This window comes from Symphalangus syndactylus, chromosome 11, assembly GCF_028878055.3.
Source record: "Symphalangus syndactylus isolate Jambi chromosome 11, NHGRI_mSymSyn1-v2.1_pri, whole genome shotgun sequence".
NCBI lineage: Eukaryota > Metazoa > Chordata > Mammalia > Primates > Hylobatidae > Symphalangus > Symphalangus syndactylus.
In genome coordinates, this window is record NC_072433.2 from 98,463,132 (window position 1) to 98,481,890 (window position 18,759).

The 18,759-nt window shown below is 38.0% G+C and overlaps 1 protein-coding gene across 1 annotated transcript in view; it reads left to right on the plus strand.

Annotated features, from left to right (window-relative positions):
• CAMK4 (calcium/calmodulin dependent protein kinase IV) overlaps nt 1–11,500 on the plus strand; it is a 267,538-nt gene extending 256,038 nt beyond the window's left edge. The window contains exon 12 of the mRNA XM_055298362.2: nt 633–11,500. Within this exon, the coding sequence (XP_055154337.1) occupies nt 633–1,073 (441 nt within the window). The 3' untranslated portion in view covers nt 1,074–11,500. The remainder of the gene's footprint in view (nt 1–632) is intronic.
• Nucleotides 11,501–18,759: the final 7,259 nt, after the last annotated feature.

Genomic DNA, 18,759 nt, shown 5'->3' on the forward strand with positions numbered 1-18,759 from the left:
TATATCATTTTATATAGTACCTATCGAATAGAGATTAGGAGCTTTTCTATTACATAACTGTGTTTAGGACTAGCTATGTAAGTAAAGGATCTCAGAGAGCAGCTGGGGGTCAGAATTAGGGTCCTATGCAGCCATTGCTTACAGTCTGATACAGACTAAATAAATCTGAAAGGTTCCATAGTCAAATTAATTATAAATACCCCAAATTAAATAGTATTGACTTCACCTAGGATTTCTCCAGCTAGTTTGATCACAGAACTCTTATATCCCCATGATGACGTCCATATGGTAAAAACTACTAACATCCACAGAACTAGTGTTCCATAAAACAAATACACTGGGCAACAGAGATTAAAATTTTCAAAAATTGGTTAGCCACAGGTAAACACATGTATTCAGGCTTTCAGTTGTCCAGATGATTAAATACACTAATTTGTATTTAATTTGAGATGAAAGAGGTTTTACTGTTCATTCTCCAAATTTTCTTTTGGGAAACAATCTAGGAATAAGGTACTTTGAAAACTTTAACACTAACGCATAAAACAGAATCCCTAAAAGCAAAGCTGTGGTTGAGCTCTGATTTGGGGTGTTAAAGCAGAGGTAACACTTGACACTCTTCTGTTTCCAATCAGGCAGCGGTGAAGGCTGTGGTGGCCTCTTCCCGCCTGGGAAGTGCCAGCAGCAGCCATGGCAGCATCCAGGAGAGCCACAAGCCTAGCCGAGACCCTTCTCCAATCCAAGACGGCAACGAGGACATGAAAGCTATTCCAGAAGGAGAGAAAATTCAAGGCGATGGGGCCCAAGCCACAGTTAAGGGGGCACAGGCTGAGCTGATGAAGGTGCAAGCCTTAGAGAAAGTTAAAGGTGCAGATATAAATGCTGAAGAGGCCCCCAAAATGGTGCCCAAGGCAGTGGAGGATGGGATAAAGGTGGGTGACCTGGAACTAGAGGAGGGCCTAGCAGAGGAGAAGCTGAAGACTGTGGAGGAAGCAGCAGCTCCCAGAGAAGGGCAAGGAAGCTCTGCTGTGGGCTTTGAAGTTCCACAGCAAGATGTGATCCTGCCAGAGTACTAAACCAGCTTCCTTCAGATCTGGAAGCCAAACACCGGCATTTTATGTACTTCGTCCTTCAGCAAGAAAGATGTGGAAGCATGATATGTACTATAGTGATTCTGTTTTTGAGGTGCAAAAAAAATACATATATACCAGTTGGTAATTCTAACTTCAATGCATGTGACTGCTTTATGAAAATAATAGTGTCTTCTATGGCATGTAAGGGATACCTAATACCGATGATTTAAATTTTGCAAGTTAACACAACATAAGACTTAAAAGCATACATTTTCAGCAACTAGTGGCACATATTTGAAGTGAATAGTAGCAAATTGTTTTTGCTTTGAAAACCTAGCCATACTACATCCTTTGAATTTCTTCACAAGGCAGTAATTCCTTTGAACTACTGCTTAGCTAATACTAGGTAGTGCTAAAAGACATGGTCCCATAACTTTTACAACATTTTACTTTTTATCATTGATGTGTTCAAACTGTTTACAAGGAGATGCTTGTAGATGATAGTTGTACATATGTGCAAAAAAAAATCCACTTGCAATGGTAAGAAATTGAAGTATCCTTAAAGGCCATGAAGCCATATTTCCCTAAAGCTTGTGTGGAGAATGCTTTATTTTATTCTTATTTATATGCACTATATTAATAATAACCAAAATGTTCTAAGATTCTGCCATTTTACAACCCTGGAGGAAGTAATTTACAAACTCATGCTGAGTTCCATTCTTTCCCTCACCTGCTCTCCAATAAGATGACTTTCTGATAGACAAAGCTTAGGGTGTAATAAACAGGGAAGAAAAGAAGGTAAGACTGTACTTAAACTGATGAAGGTAAGATTGATTCATTTTCATTTTCCAGATAAAATTGTATTTACTCATGAATTTATACAACTTTACAGATAAGAACATTTTAATGGATAAACTCTATAATTACCAAGTTTCAAATATTTAGAAAAATCTATTTCACAGGTTAGTGCCAAAGTGTCTTCATAGAATAGGAATAATATTCCATTATAAGATTATTCATTATTGACTTTAATAGAGTAAGAAAACATTATTCTTTACCAAAGCTCTTTTTTTATCCAATTGATGGTTATCTACACATATCACTTATAAACTAAAGTTATTTATGAAAAGCTAGTATGTCTTTTTCTTGTATTTGGAATGAAAGTACCCACATTTTACAATGTAGTGTTGAGAATGTGCCTGCCAATAAATTTAGCACAATGCAATTTATTTACCTTAAAAAACAAACAAAAATAAAAATAAAGAAAAATACTGATTTCAAATCAGACTCTTAAAAAGCTGGAACATTAGACCTAATATTTTATTATGATTTTTCACAGAATAAATTTAATTTCTCTTTGACTTTCATAGAAACACTTTCCCCCTTATAGAAATCGCACTAAGTAGCTCCAATTTATTTCTAGTTTGAGCTGAAATGAATATTTTATCAGATTAATTATGTGTCACATTTTTGGTGGGTTTTCTCAATTTTAAAAAAGAACTCATCTTAAAAAATAATTATTTTCAGAGACCAAATAAAGACAATAAAAATGACTGTCACACAAAAATCCTCATTAAAAAAAGAGATCTTAAATTATGTTGGCTCTCCCTCAAAACTATTGAATTAGAAAATGAAATTAAAGCTCCAGTTTGTAGAGGCTGTTGGACCTCAGTAGACATTCTTCTTTTCAATCACAAATCTCCCTCTACTACTATTCTCATGGGAAGAAAACAACGTAGGACTTCTTATCTTTCATAGTTTAAGAATCTGACAGGTCACTGATACGGAGCCCCTGAAGAAGCACATCATCTGGGCTCAGAAGAAGATTATTTTTTGTTTTGTTTTATTTGTACTATCTAGTAGAGGGCACTTTTCTTATTCCCTCTTTCCTTCCTTCCTCATTTAATTATTCCCTCTCAGAATTCCCATGTTGTCCATTATAAGGGGCTCTCTATTTTTAACCTTTAAGAATGTCTTCTTTGTTAAGCATTAAGATTTCCATTTAAGAGGATCAATTTCCTGTTGTACTTTTTACCATGAGACTGAACAGACACACACACACACACACACACACACGTATATGTGTTGGAAGAGCAAAGAGAGGGAAGGGGGTCTTGTTAGAAAGTGGAACTTAGCTGAAAGATCAGAACACATCATTCCTCCCTGCCCACAGCCATATTGTTCCAAGGGCAGTTGTTACATTATTTCAACACTAGGGTAGGGCTGACTGCATTGTTTGGCCCTGTGAACTATAGAAACAATGATGCAAATACCATGGCCGATGTGTATTTTTGAAATTACTCATTTAAATGAGTGCATATTACCATTCCTCCACGTGAGTACTCAAGAGTTGAAGACAATTCCCTCTATCTTTTTAAACCTATAAACTACATTTTTAAAAAATCAATGAGATTTTTAAATTTTGACTCATGTTAAAGATTAGATTCTGATAATGACTATATAGTGACTAATTTAGTTGTTTCAGTAGGAAACAAATCAAACTTTCAAAAATATTGATCATTTCAAATTATTCAAAGATTTCATATACATACATCCTAAGTTAGGATAATTATGTTAACATTTTTGAAAGAACAGCCAATGTTTATATTGCTTGTTAAAGTGGAATGTATTGTCGATCTCAAAGATTACTTAGCTAAATAATAGTAGACAGAGATTTAATTTAACAAAATACTTCATAACATCACTCCTAATTGGCAATATAGTCACAAAGCAAAATAATTCAAATTTCAGCAAACAATAAATTACATTTTGCATTTTAGAGCTAACATCACATTACATTATGGGTTTTTATTTTGAGATAAGTTCAGCTACATAGCATAAACTAGTTTTTTTTTTTATAACCATGAAGGACAGTCTTGAATTATTTCCCCCATTAACAAAGTCTAATTGGAATCCAGTATTTTTTCTCAAACTGTAATTTCACTTGTCCCAGGACACATAAATAGGTAAAAATTAGAATAATATAGTTGTAGAACTTAATTGTCCAGAACAAGTGCATTATATAAATATAAATATAATGCAAGCACGTGTCATTTAAGATTTTCTATTAGTCACATTTTAAGAAAAATAGATGAAGGTATAGTATTTTTAATCCAATTCATCCAAATTATTCTATCAATATATAGTCAATATTAAAATTTAATGAGATATTTTGAATTCTTTATTTTTATACTGTTTTCAAAATCAGGAGTGTATGTTAGGCCTTTGGTACATCAAGTGGTCGATAGTCACATGTGGCTGGTGGCTACCATATTAGACAGCACTAGTCTAGAGTACTTTTTATTTTAAGCAAAGTGACACTTGAAGTTCTATGCTTAGATTTAAGTGGCCTCAGTTCTCGCATTGAGGAGCTGGTGGGAGGCCACAAAGAATGTGTTTCAGAAATGTTACACACTGAGTAAAAGCTTTTTGACCACTCCTGCCCATTCATTTACTTCAGAGGAGAAATGATTCCTAACATGACTTCAAAGAACAACACTTTCCTGGGCATTACTAAATTATCTACTGACCAATCCCTCTGACTCCTGATGGGCCCTGGAGTCTTGACTACAGCCTAGAGTCTGCTGAGTACTGCCATGATGCCAATAGCATTCTTGCTTACCAAAATCTACTCTCAGCCAACCATGTGTCTTCATTCAGGAAGAACTGCACATAGAATCTGATTTTGAGGCCTGGATTAAGCTGCATGCCATCCTTGTATCATAGGCAATATGTATTTCTGGAAATCTAATGAACCATATCAAATCTGCATGATGAAGATTGTGTAATGATGGTGATATCATGCCAGTTATCCTCAAAGTGGGAATATGACCATTAGCTGGCATGTTTTAGATTTCCTCAGAAGGGTTTAATCAACACTGCCATTACACATGGATTTAACAAAAGACTTTTGAAAAATTTTTACATACTGATTTTAGAATAATCCTCAAGGTTCTATAGTCATTTTTAGTGGAAAACTTAAAAAGAAAGGAACAATTTTTACTGTGACTTCAATTTCATAGTATTTTAAACATATTTTGTAATTCAGAATGTTTAGCAATCCCTATGTCCTTTTTCACATGCATGGTAACTGATGGTGGGTTGCCTACAGGCTGAAGATTTGGAGAGAGCCATTTTGTTTCATAAATCAGTTTTTATTGCACAGAAGCAGCTGATTGTATTTCAAGTTGGAAAAAGAAAAGTAAATGCCAGAAAAGGCAAAGGATAAACTTAGTAAGCCATTTATTTTGTTTTAGAATTGTTTTTAAAAAAGGTCAACAAAGTGAATCAGCACTAGCATTTTCTTGATGGTTGACCCAATGTATAATTGACAAATATACATAGCAGAGTCAATTAATCATAGTGCCATTATGTCACTTATTTGTCATTGCAAAGTATTCACTCATGTTGTCTAGATTTACTTTAGATGGTGCAAAATTTCCAGATAGTAACCTATGTAAAATGATGTGTAATTTCCTTGTAATTCCTGCCTATTAGTCCATATTCTAATTTCCGTATGTTCATCACTGATATGTTCCTGATCAGGGTCATTGCTAGTAGTTGAGCATTTACTGGCTGAACACTGTTTAATGGTTAGATGTTATGTGTGTCTGCATTTAAAAAAATTATGTACATGTTATTTCACTATTGGTATTACAATATTCATAAACACATGATAAACAGAAATGTACCCAATAATTTCCTATAAACTTTTTCAAAGTCCTTTTGTTCCCCTGACACACTCAGGGTGAATTTTTGTCTCCTTGGCAAGTAAGAAAAAAAAAGAGAGACCACTGGAGAGATATCAGCCAACCACCCACAGTAACCAAGTTCAGCATTTCCTCTTTCTATATTTTGACCAATATATTAAGAGCAAGTTTTGTCATTATTACTCCCTGTGGCTATTACCTGAGATCAGATAATATAATCTCAGCTCATAAAGCTTGGCCATTTCTATACTTATCTTGGAGAGCAATTAACAAACTTGATTAATTTATGTTTGGTTATTTAAAATGCCAACTTTCATAAATGCTCTGTGATGCACTCAAGACAATTGGGTTGTGTGATATTAACTTCCTTCAAGAACTCAGTCTGTTCCCTGTCGTGTGGCTCAGAGGTCCACCAGGGCAAAACAGAAGCCTTGACGAGAAAGTGAACTGTCTTACTCCTTTGAAGGAATCAGATGTTGCTCTAGAGAAGACTCCAGGCATCTACCTGGTTGAGCTCAAATGAGCCAAGTGGCAGAAAACCTCTTCTCATCCTCTGATTGAAAGTGATACAATTTGAATATTGGTATATTGTCATTGGTCAGTAACGGAAAAATGAGATTCCACCAATGGGTTACTCTTTTCCTGTCTTGGTTGGCTATGCCTTATCCCAGATCAGTGTTTTGTTCCATCCCTATGGCCATCTCTAAAGCCCTGACAGGAGCATCCCAGACTGGAGAAATGCAGGGTGTCTGTGGCCCAGAATTTCGTTTGATACTCTAAACAGCAATGCTAAGACTGCAAAATCACACTATTCTAAATAGTTGTTTTCAGCTCATTTTGAAGATTGACCTGGAAAACATATAGAATATATATATTTAATCTTTGCTTGTGGTTCTGTCAAAATGACATTTAATTTTCACTCTGATTAATCTTTATTTTCCATTTAAAAGATTATTTCAGGCTACTTAAATACAAGACCTTACATTCTAATTTTTGAAAGCTGTTGTTTTCCCTGAGCTCTCTCTCAACTCTGACAGTTTGTGAATGATAAAAATTTACTATGTTTGTCCTTTCCTTGATAGATGTAGAGCAGTTCATCTGTTTTGTAAAGGTACAGTTAAGTATAACTATAGGCTGGGCGTGATGGCTGACGCCTGTAATCCCAACACTTTGGGAGGCCGAGGTTGGCAGATCATCTGAGGTCAGGAGTTTGAGACCAGCCTGGCCAACGTGGTGAAACCCCTAATACAAAAATTAGCCGGGCGTGGTGGCACACGCCTGTAATCTCAGCTACTCAGGAGGCTGAGGCAGGAGAATCTCTTGAACCTGGGAGGCAGAGGTTGCAGTGAGCCAAGATCACGCCACTGCACTCCAGCCTGGGCAGCAAGAGCGAAACTCTGTCAAAAAAAAATATATATGACTATATATTGAAAACTATCATCTCATACTGCCTCCTTTTAAGACCTATTTTATATGCCTATAATACAGTTAATATGCAGCAGCGTAGGGAACAAATAGCATATTCATAATTTGTAATTTTGTTTTTCTGTTTATGGCACCGTTAAGTCTCAGTAATATTTTAAAAGTCCTCTATAAGCCAAAAGAATGTTGTAACACGTCCATTTATTAAGGAGTTAGGCCTAAACAAACATTGTAATAGTAGTCCATTCCATGTGCAACAGATGTTGCTGTATTTCCTTCAACATTTTAAAATGTCTTGTGAGTTTAGTGAGTGGGTACAGCTGAGTTGGGGTTTAGGTGATTTCTTATGCCCAATGAACTAAAGGTATCAGTAAAAGAGATTATTAGTAAACAAATTAGTTATTTATGCTCTTACTTGAATGTCAGTCGTTCATTTTATCTCTCGTCTTTAAGATACACACATTAAAACTTACGTGCGTATTTTTTTAAGGAGTAATTTCCACATAATTCCCCAAGAACTGAACTCAAATCTCAAAAAAAGTTTTCAGCACTCAAGCAACCTATGATTCACAGAGCAAATCTACCAAAGCCCCATTTTTATTGGAACACAGGCATGCTCATTTACGTACATAGTGTTTGTGGCTGCTTTTATGTTGCCAAGGCAGAGTTGAGTACTTTCAACAGAGACCATATGGACTGCAAAGCCTAAAATGTTTATCTGGCCCCTTACAGTAAAACAATGACCCTGGGTTTTCATGGCACCCCAATGCCTTTTTGGTGACCTGCAGGAATACAGATTCCTATATTCCAGTTTGTTTGTTTGGTTTTTTTTTTTTCTCCTTAGCTTAAAGTTCTTATTCCCATTTGCTTCTGAGGAAGTTAGGAAAATTTTGTTTTATGTTGCAGATGCTCTCACAACAATAATTGTGCTGGAGATACAACTTAGTGAAATTTTCCTACAGAACTAAAAACTAACTCAAAATTGCATCACTCCTGAAGAAAAGAAATTTAGAGTATGAATTGAGTTGGTTGAGAGTAGAATTAAAAAGATTTCTAGCACTTTGAGCATGTTTTAGAAATTTGATCCTTACATTTAAAATTATGTAACTGACATCTTTCACTGGCATTTGCTCACATTTAAGTCAATCTACAGCTGTTACTAAGCTAAGAAATGAGAAGATCCCTTTGGTTCTGAATCTCTCATAATATTCTGAAGTAATTTGTATGAACTGAATGTTCATTAATCATTTTAGGAAATATTATATTTTGTGGCATTATATGACAACGACTTTCTCATCAATAGCTCAGGGAATACGCAAACAGCCAGCTCTTTTATGTAAGAAAGCCATTTTCTAATCCCCACGCTTTCCTGAGTTACATACTTCATTTCTTTGAAAAGAGAGGGCCTTGAGTAAATGCTTTCCTTTGCTTTCCTTACATATTTAGAAATCCAAGAAGGGCCCTTGTCTTAGTCTATTTCTGTCACAGAGAAATTGTTCATTCCACAATATCCATCTTAAGGGAAGCTAGTGACCGAGATATGGAGAAAAACATAGGCATCCATGACCTTTGTGTTTCCGTTTTACTTTCAACATCTGTAAACAAAAGGTCACAAATGAAATATTGAGTAGAAAATGCAATATCAACTTACTAAGAGTACCTAAAATTATAAATCTAAATAATATACAGCAATATTATTGCTTGATTATTACAGCAATCAATAATATAATATAGCCACTAGGATACACTTGCTGTAGAACTCTGAACAAAAGGTATCAATCATCTGCCAGTCCTCATCATTATGTGTAGCAGAAACTTTACTGGAATGAGAGAGGGGAAAGATAACAAAATGTAGATTAGGATTCCACATTCTCCCCTTCCCATCTTCTTCATTGCTCAGTTTGAAGACAATCATTGATGGACAAATACTTTAGAAAAGAATAAAGTCAATAGCTAATGTTTCTCCCAGAAACTAAACAACACCGTTTAGGGGATATTAGGCCTACATCCTAATCACACTTTAAGGACGTGATTTTCTAACTTTGAAGCTTCCCAGGAGCAGCCCACTCCAGAAAACGTTTTCCCAGTAAACTTTCACTGAGAAACTATTATATGCCATGGAGGAGTCAAAAATGAATTAAATCCAATGCTATCCTCCAGTAGTGAGCTTTGTAGTTGGAGAGAAAAGCCAACCTTACAGATACAACCTGTACATATATAACCTATGCTGCATTTAGGCAGATGATAAGCCCTAGGAATGGAAAGAGGGAAAAGCTCCCTTTTGCCAGGAATGATGAAGGAAAGCTTTATGGAAACACAGGCTATATGTGAAAGATGGGTGAAGGGAAGAAGTAGGGGGCATGTCTGGCTGAGAACAGGTAGGGAAGAAGTAGGGGGCATGTCTGGCTGAGAACCGGCCTGATCATAGAGTGGAAAAATGAAAGGCAGAGGTGAAGGAAGAATACTAAACGTGAAAGGCTGAAATACACAGGGAAGTGTTGCCAGTGTGCAGCAGGATCTCATCTTGTGCAAAATTGAATTAGACTTCCTTGCTCCTTCCTTATTCTGGGTAGGTACATGTGCAGCCTTTCCTCAGAGCATCTAGCCTGCCATACTTGGCTCATCTGCTGTGCTTCTAAGCCAAATAAAAATCATCAAACACATCGAAGATATTTTTGGGGTCACCAGGTTAAAGCAAAGCCTCAGTCACTGAAAGCAAAAACTGAATTGGCCAGGTCTCCACTGACAAAACAGAGTAAATGATAGTATGACAGACAATTTCAAGTTTTGCAAGACTCCAATTTCTGAAAAATGTCTTGTGACTCCAAAAAATCATGTACTTCCTAAAATGTTGCCAGTGGAGGACCGAATCAAGGTTATTGCTGACATCATTTTTTCAACCTTTTCAGTTATTTGACCTGAATAGGCAATCCCCCAGGATTTCTGATTGAATTCTACGTGAAAGTTTAGATTTCAAAAGACAACCTGTAGGAAGCTAAGTCTCAGACAACAAAATTTAAAACCATCAGAACTTGTTTCTCCAAACATCAACCTGCTCCTGTCAAGTCCTTTTTCATCTCTCCCTTTTGTCCCTTTACATACTCTTTTGTAAGTTCTTTTGATATCATTTGTTTCAGGCAGTATTTTTACATCCATCTTCAAGAAACTTGGGAGACATTTAGACATTTAGTATGTGTACTTTTAGTTGTCTTGCCTCTTTATTTCAGATAATGCCTGTGATTAGTGAATGGCGGCATTATTCCTGAAGACAAATAAAATGAAGGAAGATAGGGACCAAGATTGACTGTCATTTGAATGATGGAAGAGAAGCTAAGAAGTAGAATTACTGTGAGGTTACAGAAATCATAAGTTAACAGATATTGAGAAAGGAAAACTTCCTACTCAGGCTTTTCAGGCTTATGTGATATTATCTGGATATGTTTTCTACTCTTTCCTAAAGGATAAATTTTTATTCCTGGGTTGCTGAAAGCTTTCTGGACTAAAAGGATATAAGCAGCTCAATACCAGCATAGAGGGTTAGATTAATGGAACAGCACTGCATACAGGAAACCTAAATCTCCAATAGTTTAGGCTGCAAGTCATTAGCCAAACACAAGAGCATGTAAGATTTGGAGGACAAAGTATAAATATGTTAAGTTTACACAACCAAGATTATAGGCTACCTTCCCAACTTCTAATTTGAAGAGCACTTAAAACGGAGCTATGGACACTTCATTTTTAAAACCTGACAATATGGTGCTATTGACTACTTAATACAAAGATATATTACAATATTTTTAGGTAAATGTATTAAGTCTGGCCTGGGCATAAATGTACATACAGAAAATGTTTGTAGAGAATTCATCAAAATCATGCCCATTTGCTGTTGTAGAGCTACAGTATTCTTCAATGGTGGTGACTGACCAGTGAGTTTCTACTTCCTACAGATGGGACACAACAGTCACGGGCTGTCTCAGCTGCCCAAAGCCTGAGGCAGACCGCATGAGAGCTGTGGCTTCTTCTTGGACTCAGGTTGGATAACCCAATTCAGTGATTAAATATGTACATTTTGGGGGCGGTTGGGGGTGTTTTCTAGGAACTTGAAGAGTATGTGACATTATAAAAACTGGGTGTTGGAAGACTAATTGTAGAAATTTGACCTGCGGGCCAATGTTACTTGGGATAAGTTCACTCAGACATGTCAGAACATGCCCAAAGAAGCCTATACCTTGCTGCTGGGAAATGTAAAGCAGTTTGCATGTAGAATATGATAATAAATCATTTAAGAACCCACCAAAACTTTGCATTCTGTGATTTCAAATGTTACCACAATTCAAGAGAGACATCATGGACATTTTTCTTACACCTGAAACATGCAGTTGAATCACTCCTTGAGGGTTTTCCCATTATCTCAGATAAAATTATACTTTGAGTTTCATAGCCTTTTTTTTTTTTAACACTGAGTGCTCACATAAAATTATAAAATTATAAAATCACTAGAGTTAAAAGAGGATATTAGTAATCATTTTTTTTCCTTTATTATTATACTTTAGGTTTTAGGGTACATGTGCACAATGTGCAGGTTTGTTACATATGTATCCATGTGCCATGTTGATTTCCTGCACCCATTAACTCTTCATTTAGCATTAGGTATATCTCCTAATGCTGTCCCTCCCCCCTCCCCCCACCCCACAACAGTCCCCGGAGTGTGATGTTCCCCTTCCTGTGTCCATGAGTTCTCATTGTTCAATTCCCACCTATGAGTGAGAACATGCGGTGTTTGGTTTTTTGTCCTTGCAATAGTTTACTGAGAATGATGTTTTCCAGTTTCATCCATGTCCCTACAAAGGACATGAACTCATCATTTTTTATGGCTGCATAGTATTCCATGGTGTATATGTGCCACATTTTCTTAATCCAGTCTATCGTTGTTGGACATTTGGGTTGGTTCCAACTCTCTGCTATTGTGAATAGTGCCGCAATAAACATACGTGTGCATGTATCTTTATAGCAGCATGATTTATAGTCCTTTGGGTATATACCCAGTAATGGAATGGCTGGGTCAAATGGTATTTCTAGTTCTAGATCCCTGAGGAATCGCCACACTGACTTCCACAATGGTTGAACTAGTTGACAGTCCCACCAACAGTGTAAAAGTGTTCCTATTTCTCCACATCCTCTCCAGCACCTGTTGTTTCCTGATTTTTTAATGATGGCCATTCTAACTGGTGTGAGATGGTATCTCATTGTGGTTTTGATTTGCATTTCTCTGATGGCCAGTGATGATGAGCATTTCTTCATGTGTTTTTTGGCTGCATAAATGTCTTGAGAAGTGTCTGTTCATGTCCTTTGCCCACTTTTTGATGGGGTTGTTTGTTTTCTTCTTGTAAATTTGTTTGAGTTCATTGTAGATTCTGGATATCAGCCCTTTGTCAGATGGGTAGGTTGCAAAAATATTCTCCCATTCTGTAGGTTGCCTGTTCACTCTGATGGTAGTTTCTTTTGCTGTGCAGAAGCTCTTTAGTTTAATTAGATCCTATTTGTCAGTTTTGGCTTTTGTTGCCATTGCTTTTGGTGTTTTAGACATGAAGTCCTTGCCCACGCCTATGTCCTGAATGGTATTGCCTAGGTTTTCTTGTAGGATTTTAATGGTTTTAGGTCTAACATTTAAGTCTTTAATCCATCTTGAATTAATTTTTGTATAAGGTGTAAGGAAGGGATCCAGTTTCAGCTTTCTACATATGGCTAGCCAGTTTTCCCAGCACCATTTATTAAATAGGGAACCCTTTCCCCATTTCTTGTTTTTGTCAGGTTTGTCAAAGATCAGATAGTTGTAGATAAGTGGCATCATTTCTGAGGGCTCTGTTCTGTTCCATTGATCTATGTCTCTGTTGTGGTACCAGTACCATGCTGTTTTGGTTACTGTAGCCTTGTAGTATAGCTTGAAGTCAGGTAGCGTGATGCTTCCAGCTTTGTTCTTTTGTCTTAGGATTGACTTGGCGATGCGGGCTCTTTTTTGGTTCCATATGAACTTTAAAGTAGTTTTTTCCAATTCTGTGAAGAAAGTCATTGGTAGCTTGATGGGGATGGCATTGAATCTATAAATTACCTTGGGCAGTATGGCCATTTTCACGATATTGATTCTTCCAACCCATGAGCATGGAAAGTTCTTCCATTTGTTTGTATCCTCTTTTATTTCATTGAGCAGTGGTTTGTAGTTCTCCTTGAAGAGGTCCTTCACATCCCTTGTAAGTTGGATTCCTAGGTATTTTATTCTCTTTGAAGCAATTGTGAATGGGAGTTCACTCATGATTTGGCTCTCTGTTTGTCTGTGATTGGTGTACAAGAATGCTTGTGATTTTTGTACATTGATTTTGTATCCTGAAACTTTGCTGAAGTTGCTAATCAGCTTAAGGAGATTTTGGGCTGAGACAATGGGGTTTTCTAGATATACAATCATGTCATCTGCAAACAGGGACAATTTGACTTCCTCTTTTCCTAATTGAATACCCTTTATTTCCTTCTCCTGCCTGATTACCCTGGCCAGAACTTCCAGCACTATGTTGAATAGGAGTGGTGAGAGAGGGCATCCCTATCTTGTGCCAGTTTCAAAGGGAATGCTTCCAGTTTTTGCCCATTCAGTATGATATTGGCTGTGGGTTTGTCATAGATAGCTCTTACTATTTTGAGATACGTCCTATCAATACCTAATTTATTGAGAGTTTTTAGCATGAAGGGTTGTTGAATTTTGTCAAAGGCCTTTTCTGCATCTATGGAGATAATCATGTGGTTTTTGTCTTTGGTTCTGTTTATATGCTGGATTACATTTATTGATTTGCGTATGTTGAACCAGCCTTGCATCCCAGGGATGAAGCCCACTTGATCATGGTGTATAAGCTTTTTGATGTGCTGCTGGATTCGGTTTGCCAGTATTTTGTTGAGGATTTTTGCATCAATGTTCATCAAGGATATTGGTCTGAAATTCTCTTTTTTGGTTATGTCTCTGCCAGGCTTTGGTATCAGGACGATGCTGGCTTCATAAAATGTGTTAGGGAGGATTCCCTCTTTTTGTATCGATTGGAATAGTTTCAGAAGGAATGGTACCAGTTCCTCCTTGTGCCTCTGGTAGAATTCGGCTGTGAATCCATCAGGTCCTGGACTCTTTTTGGTTGGTAAGCTATTGATTATTGCCACAATTTCAGAACCTGTTATTGGTCTATTCAGAGATTCAACTTCTTCCTGGTTTAGTCTTGGGAGGGTGTATTTGTCGAGGAATTTATCCATTTCTTCTAGATTTTCTAGTTTATTTGCGTAGAGGTGTTTGTAGTATTCTCTGATGGTAGATTGTATTTCTGTGGGATCGGTGGTGATATCCCCTTTTTCATTTTTTATTGCATCTATTTGATTCTTCTCTCTTTTCTTCTTTATTAGTCTTGCTAGTGATCTATCAATTTTGTTGATCTTTTCAAAAAACCAGCTCCTGGATCCATTAATTTTTTGAAGGGTTTTTTGTGTCTCTATTTCCTTCAGTTCTGCTCTGATTTTAGTTATTTCTAGCCTTCTGGTAGCTTTTGAATGTGTTTGCTCTTGCTTTTCTAGTTCTTTCAATTGTGATGTTAGGGTGTCTATTTTGGATCTTTCCTGCTTTCTCTTGTGGGCATTTAGTGCTATAAATTTCCCTCTACACACTGCTTTGAATGTGTCCCAGAGATTCTGGTATGTTGTGTCTTTGTTCTCGTTGGTTTCAAAGAACATCTTTATTTCTGCCTTCATTTCATTATGTACCCAATAGTCATTCAGGAGCAGGTTGTTCAGTTTCCATGTAGTTGAGCAGTTTTGAGTGAGTTTCTTAATCCTGAGTTCTAGTTTGATTGCACGGTGGTCTGAGAGACAGTTTAATTTCTGTTCTTTTACATTTGCTGAGGAGAGCTTTACCTCCAAATATGTGGTCAATTTTTGAATAGGTGTGGTGTGGTGCTGAAAAAAATGTATATTCTGTTGACTTGGGGTGGAGAGTTCTGTAGATGTCTATTAGGTCCACTTTGTGCAGAGCTGAGTTCAATTCCTGGATATCCTTGTTAACTTTCTGTCTCTTTGATCTGTCTAATGTTGACAGTGGGGTGTTAAAATCTCCCATTATTATTGTGTGGGAGTTTAAGTCCCTTTGTAGGTCACTCAGGACTTGCTTTATGAATCTGGGTGCTTCTGTGTTGGGTGCATATATATTTAGGATAGTTAGCTCTTCTTGTTGAATTGATCCCTTTACCATTATGTAATGGCCTTCTTTGTCTCTTTTGATCTTTGTTGGTTTAAAGTCTATTTTATCAGAGACTAGGATTGCAACCCCTGCCTTTTTTTGTTTTCCATTTGCTTGATAGATCTTCCTCCATCCCTTTATTTTGAGTCTATGTGTGTCTCTGCACGTGAGATGGGTTTCCTGAATATAGCACACTGATGGGTCCTGACTCCTTATCCAGTTTGCCAGTCTGTGTCTTTTAATTGGAGCATTTAGCCCATTTACATTTAACGTTAATATTGTTGTGTGAATCTGATCCTGTCATTATGATGTTAGTTGGTTATTTTGCTCGTTAGTTTATGCAGTTTCTTCTTAGCCTCGATGGTCTTTACAATTTGGCATGTTTTTGCAGGGACTGGTACCGGTTGTTCCTTTCCATGTTTAGTGCTTCCTTCAGGAGCTCTTGTAGGGCAGGCCTGGCGGTGACAGAATCACTCAGCGTTTGCTTGTCTGTAAAGTATTTTATTTTGCCTTCACTTATGAAGCTTCGTTTGGCTGGATATGAAATTCTGGGTTGAAAATTCTTTGCTTTAAGAATGTTGAATATCGGCCCCCACTCTCTTCTGGCTTGTAGAGTTTCTGCTGAGAGATCAGCTGTTAGTCTGATGGGCTTCCCTTTGTGGGTAACCCGACCTTTCTCTCTGGCTGCCCTTAACATTTTTTCCTTCATTTCAACTTTGGTGAATCTGACAATTATGTGTCTTGGAGTTGCTCTTCTTGAGGAGTATCTTTGTGGCGTTCTCTGTATTTCCTGAATCTGAATGCTGGCCTGCCTTGCTAGATTGGGGAAGTTCTCCTGGATAATATCTTGCAGAGTGTTTTCCAACTTGGTTCCATTCTCCCCATCATTTTCAGGTACACCAATCAGACGTAGGTTTGGTCTTTTCACATAGTCCCAAATTTCTTGGAGGCTTTGTTCATTTCTTTTTATTCTTTTTTCTCTAAACTTCCCTTCTCACTTCATTTCATTCATTTCATTCATTTCATCTTCCATCAGCGATACCCTTTCTTCCAGTTGATCGCATCTGCTACCGAGGCTTCTGCAGTCTTCTCGTAGTTCTCGAAACTTGGCTTTCAGCTCCATCAGCTCCTTTAAGCCCTTCTCTCCATTGGTTATTCTAGTTATCCATTCTTCTAACTTTTTTTCAAAGTTTTTAACTTCTTTGCTGTTGTTTTCAATTTCCTCCCGTAGCTCAGAGTAGTTTGATCGTCTGAAGCCTTCTTCTCTCAACTTGTCAAAGTCATCCTCCATCCAGCTTTGTTCCATTGCTGGTGAGGAACTGCATTCCTTTGGAGGAGGAGAGGTGCTCTGCTTTTTAGAGTTTCCAGTTTTTCTGCTCTGTTTTTTCCCATCTTTGTGGTTTTATCTACTTTTGGTCTTTGATGATGGTGATGTACAAATGGGTTTTTGGTGTGGATGTCCTTTCAGTTTGTTAGTTTTCCTTCTACCAGACAGGACCCTCAGCTGCAGGTCTGTTGAAGTTTACTAGAGGTCCACTCCAGACCCTGTTTGCCTGGGTGTCAGCAGCGGTGGCTGCAGAACAGCGGATTTTCGTGAGACCACAAATTCAGCTGTCTGATAGTTCCTCTGGAAGTTTTGTCTCAGAGGAGTACCTGGCCGAGTGAGGTGTCAGTCTGTCCCTACTGGGGGGTGCCTCCCAGTTAGGCTGCTTAGGGGTAAGGGACCCACTTTAGGAGGCAGTCTGTCCATTCTCAGATCTCCAGCTGCGTGCTGGGAGAACCACTACTCTCTTCAAAGCTGTCAGTCAGACAGGGACATTTAAGTCTGTGGAGGTTCCTGCTGACTTTTTGTCTGTGCCCTGCCCCCAGAGGTAGAGCCTACAGAGGCAGGCAGGCCTCCTTGAGCTGTGGTGGGCTCCACCCAGTTGGAGCTTCCTGGCTGCTTTGTTTACCTAAGCAAGCCTGGGCAATGGCGGGCACCCCTCCCCCAGCCTGACTGCCGCCTTGCAGCTTGCTCTCAGACTGCTGTGCTAGCAATCAGCGAGACTCCGTGGGCATAGGACCCTCTGAGCCAGGTGCAGGACACAATCTCCTAGTGTGCCATTTTCCAAGCCCGTTGGAAAACCACAGTATTAGGGTGGGACTGACCCTATATACCAGGTGCCGTCTGTTACCCCTTTCTTTGACTAGGAAAGGGAACTCCCTGACCCCTTGCACTTCCCAAGTGAGGCAATGGCTCGCCCTGCTTTGGCTCGCGCACAGTGCGCTGCACCGACTGTCCTGCACCCACTGTTTGGCACTCCCTAGTGAGATGAAACCGGTACCTCAAACAGAAATGCAGAAATCACCCGTCTTCTGTGTCGCTCAGGCTGGGAGCTGTAGACCGGAGCTGTTCCTATTTGGCCATCTTGGCTCCACCCTCGGATATTAGTAATCATTTAATCCAATAAGCTCACTTTATTAAAGAGAGCTATTATGCCCAAGAGAGGTAATGGCTTACCTAAGGTCACAGTGGCTGAAGAAGGAATAGACCAGGGTTGCCCAGCTCCTAGTCCAGTGCTCTCACTACCATTCAGGCTGCTGTAATAAAATATCATAAACGGGGTGGCTTATCACAATTTATTTCTGACATTTCTGGCATAAAAGTCCAAGAACAGTCCTGCAGGTTTGTTGTCTATGAGTGCCTGCTTCCTCACAGGGGATGCCTTCTTGCTGTGTCCTCATATGGCAGAAGGAACAAAGCATCTCACTTGGGCCTCTTCTATAAAGGTACTAATCACATTCATTAGGGTTACCTAATCAAAACTCTCAAAGCTTTTGAAACCATTATCTTAGAGGTTAGGATTTTAACATCTGAGTGAGTTTTAGGGGAACACAAATATTCAAACCATAGTACCAGATGTTTTATTAAATGACGAAAGTAACTCCCTGCTTCACAGTCACATTTCCTATTACATACTTCCCACAGCATCCCTAACTGCCTTCTTATAACATAGATCGCGGGTGTCTTTGTAATCACTTCTTTTAGTTTTTTTCAATTCCAAACAAAATATCATAATTCCTAATCAAGGTATCACAATTATTTCAACATGTGTACAATAAATCCTGTCCATAATTTACAAAGGCAGAATATATTCATTATTTGTTCTGAATATATAATAGCAAATAAAGATTCAGCAGTATCACATAATAGCTAATATTATATGAGACACTGGCAGGAGAGATCAGCATGGGTGTTGTTAACTTGATTTTCCAGGTTTATATTTTTCTTTTGTAAGAATTCAGGAAGTTAAATTACATA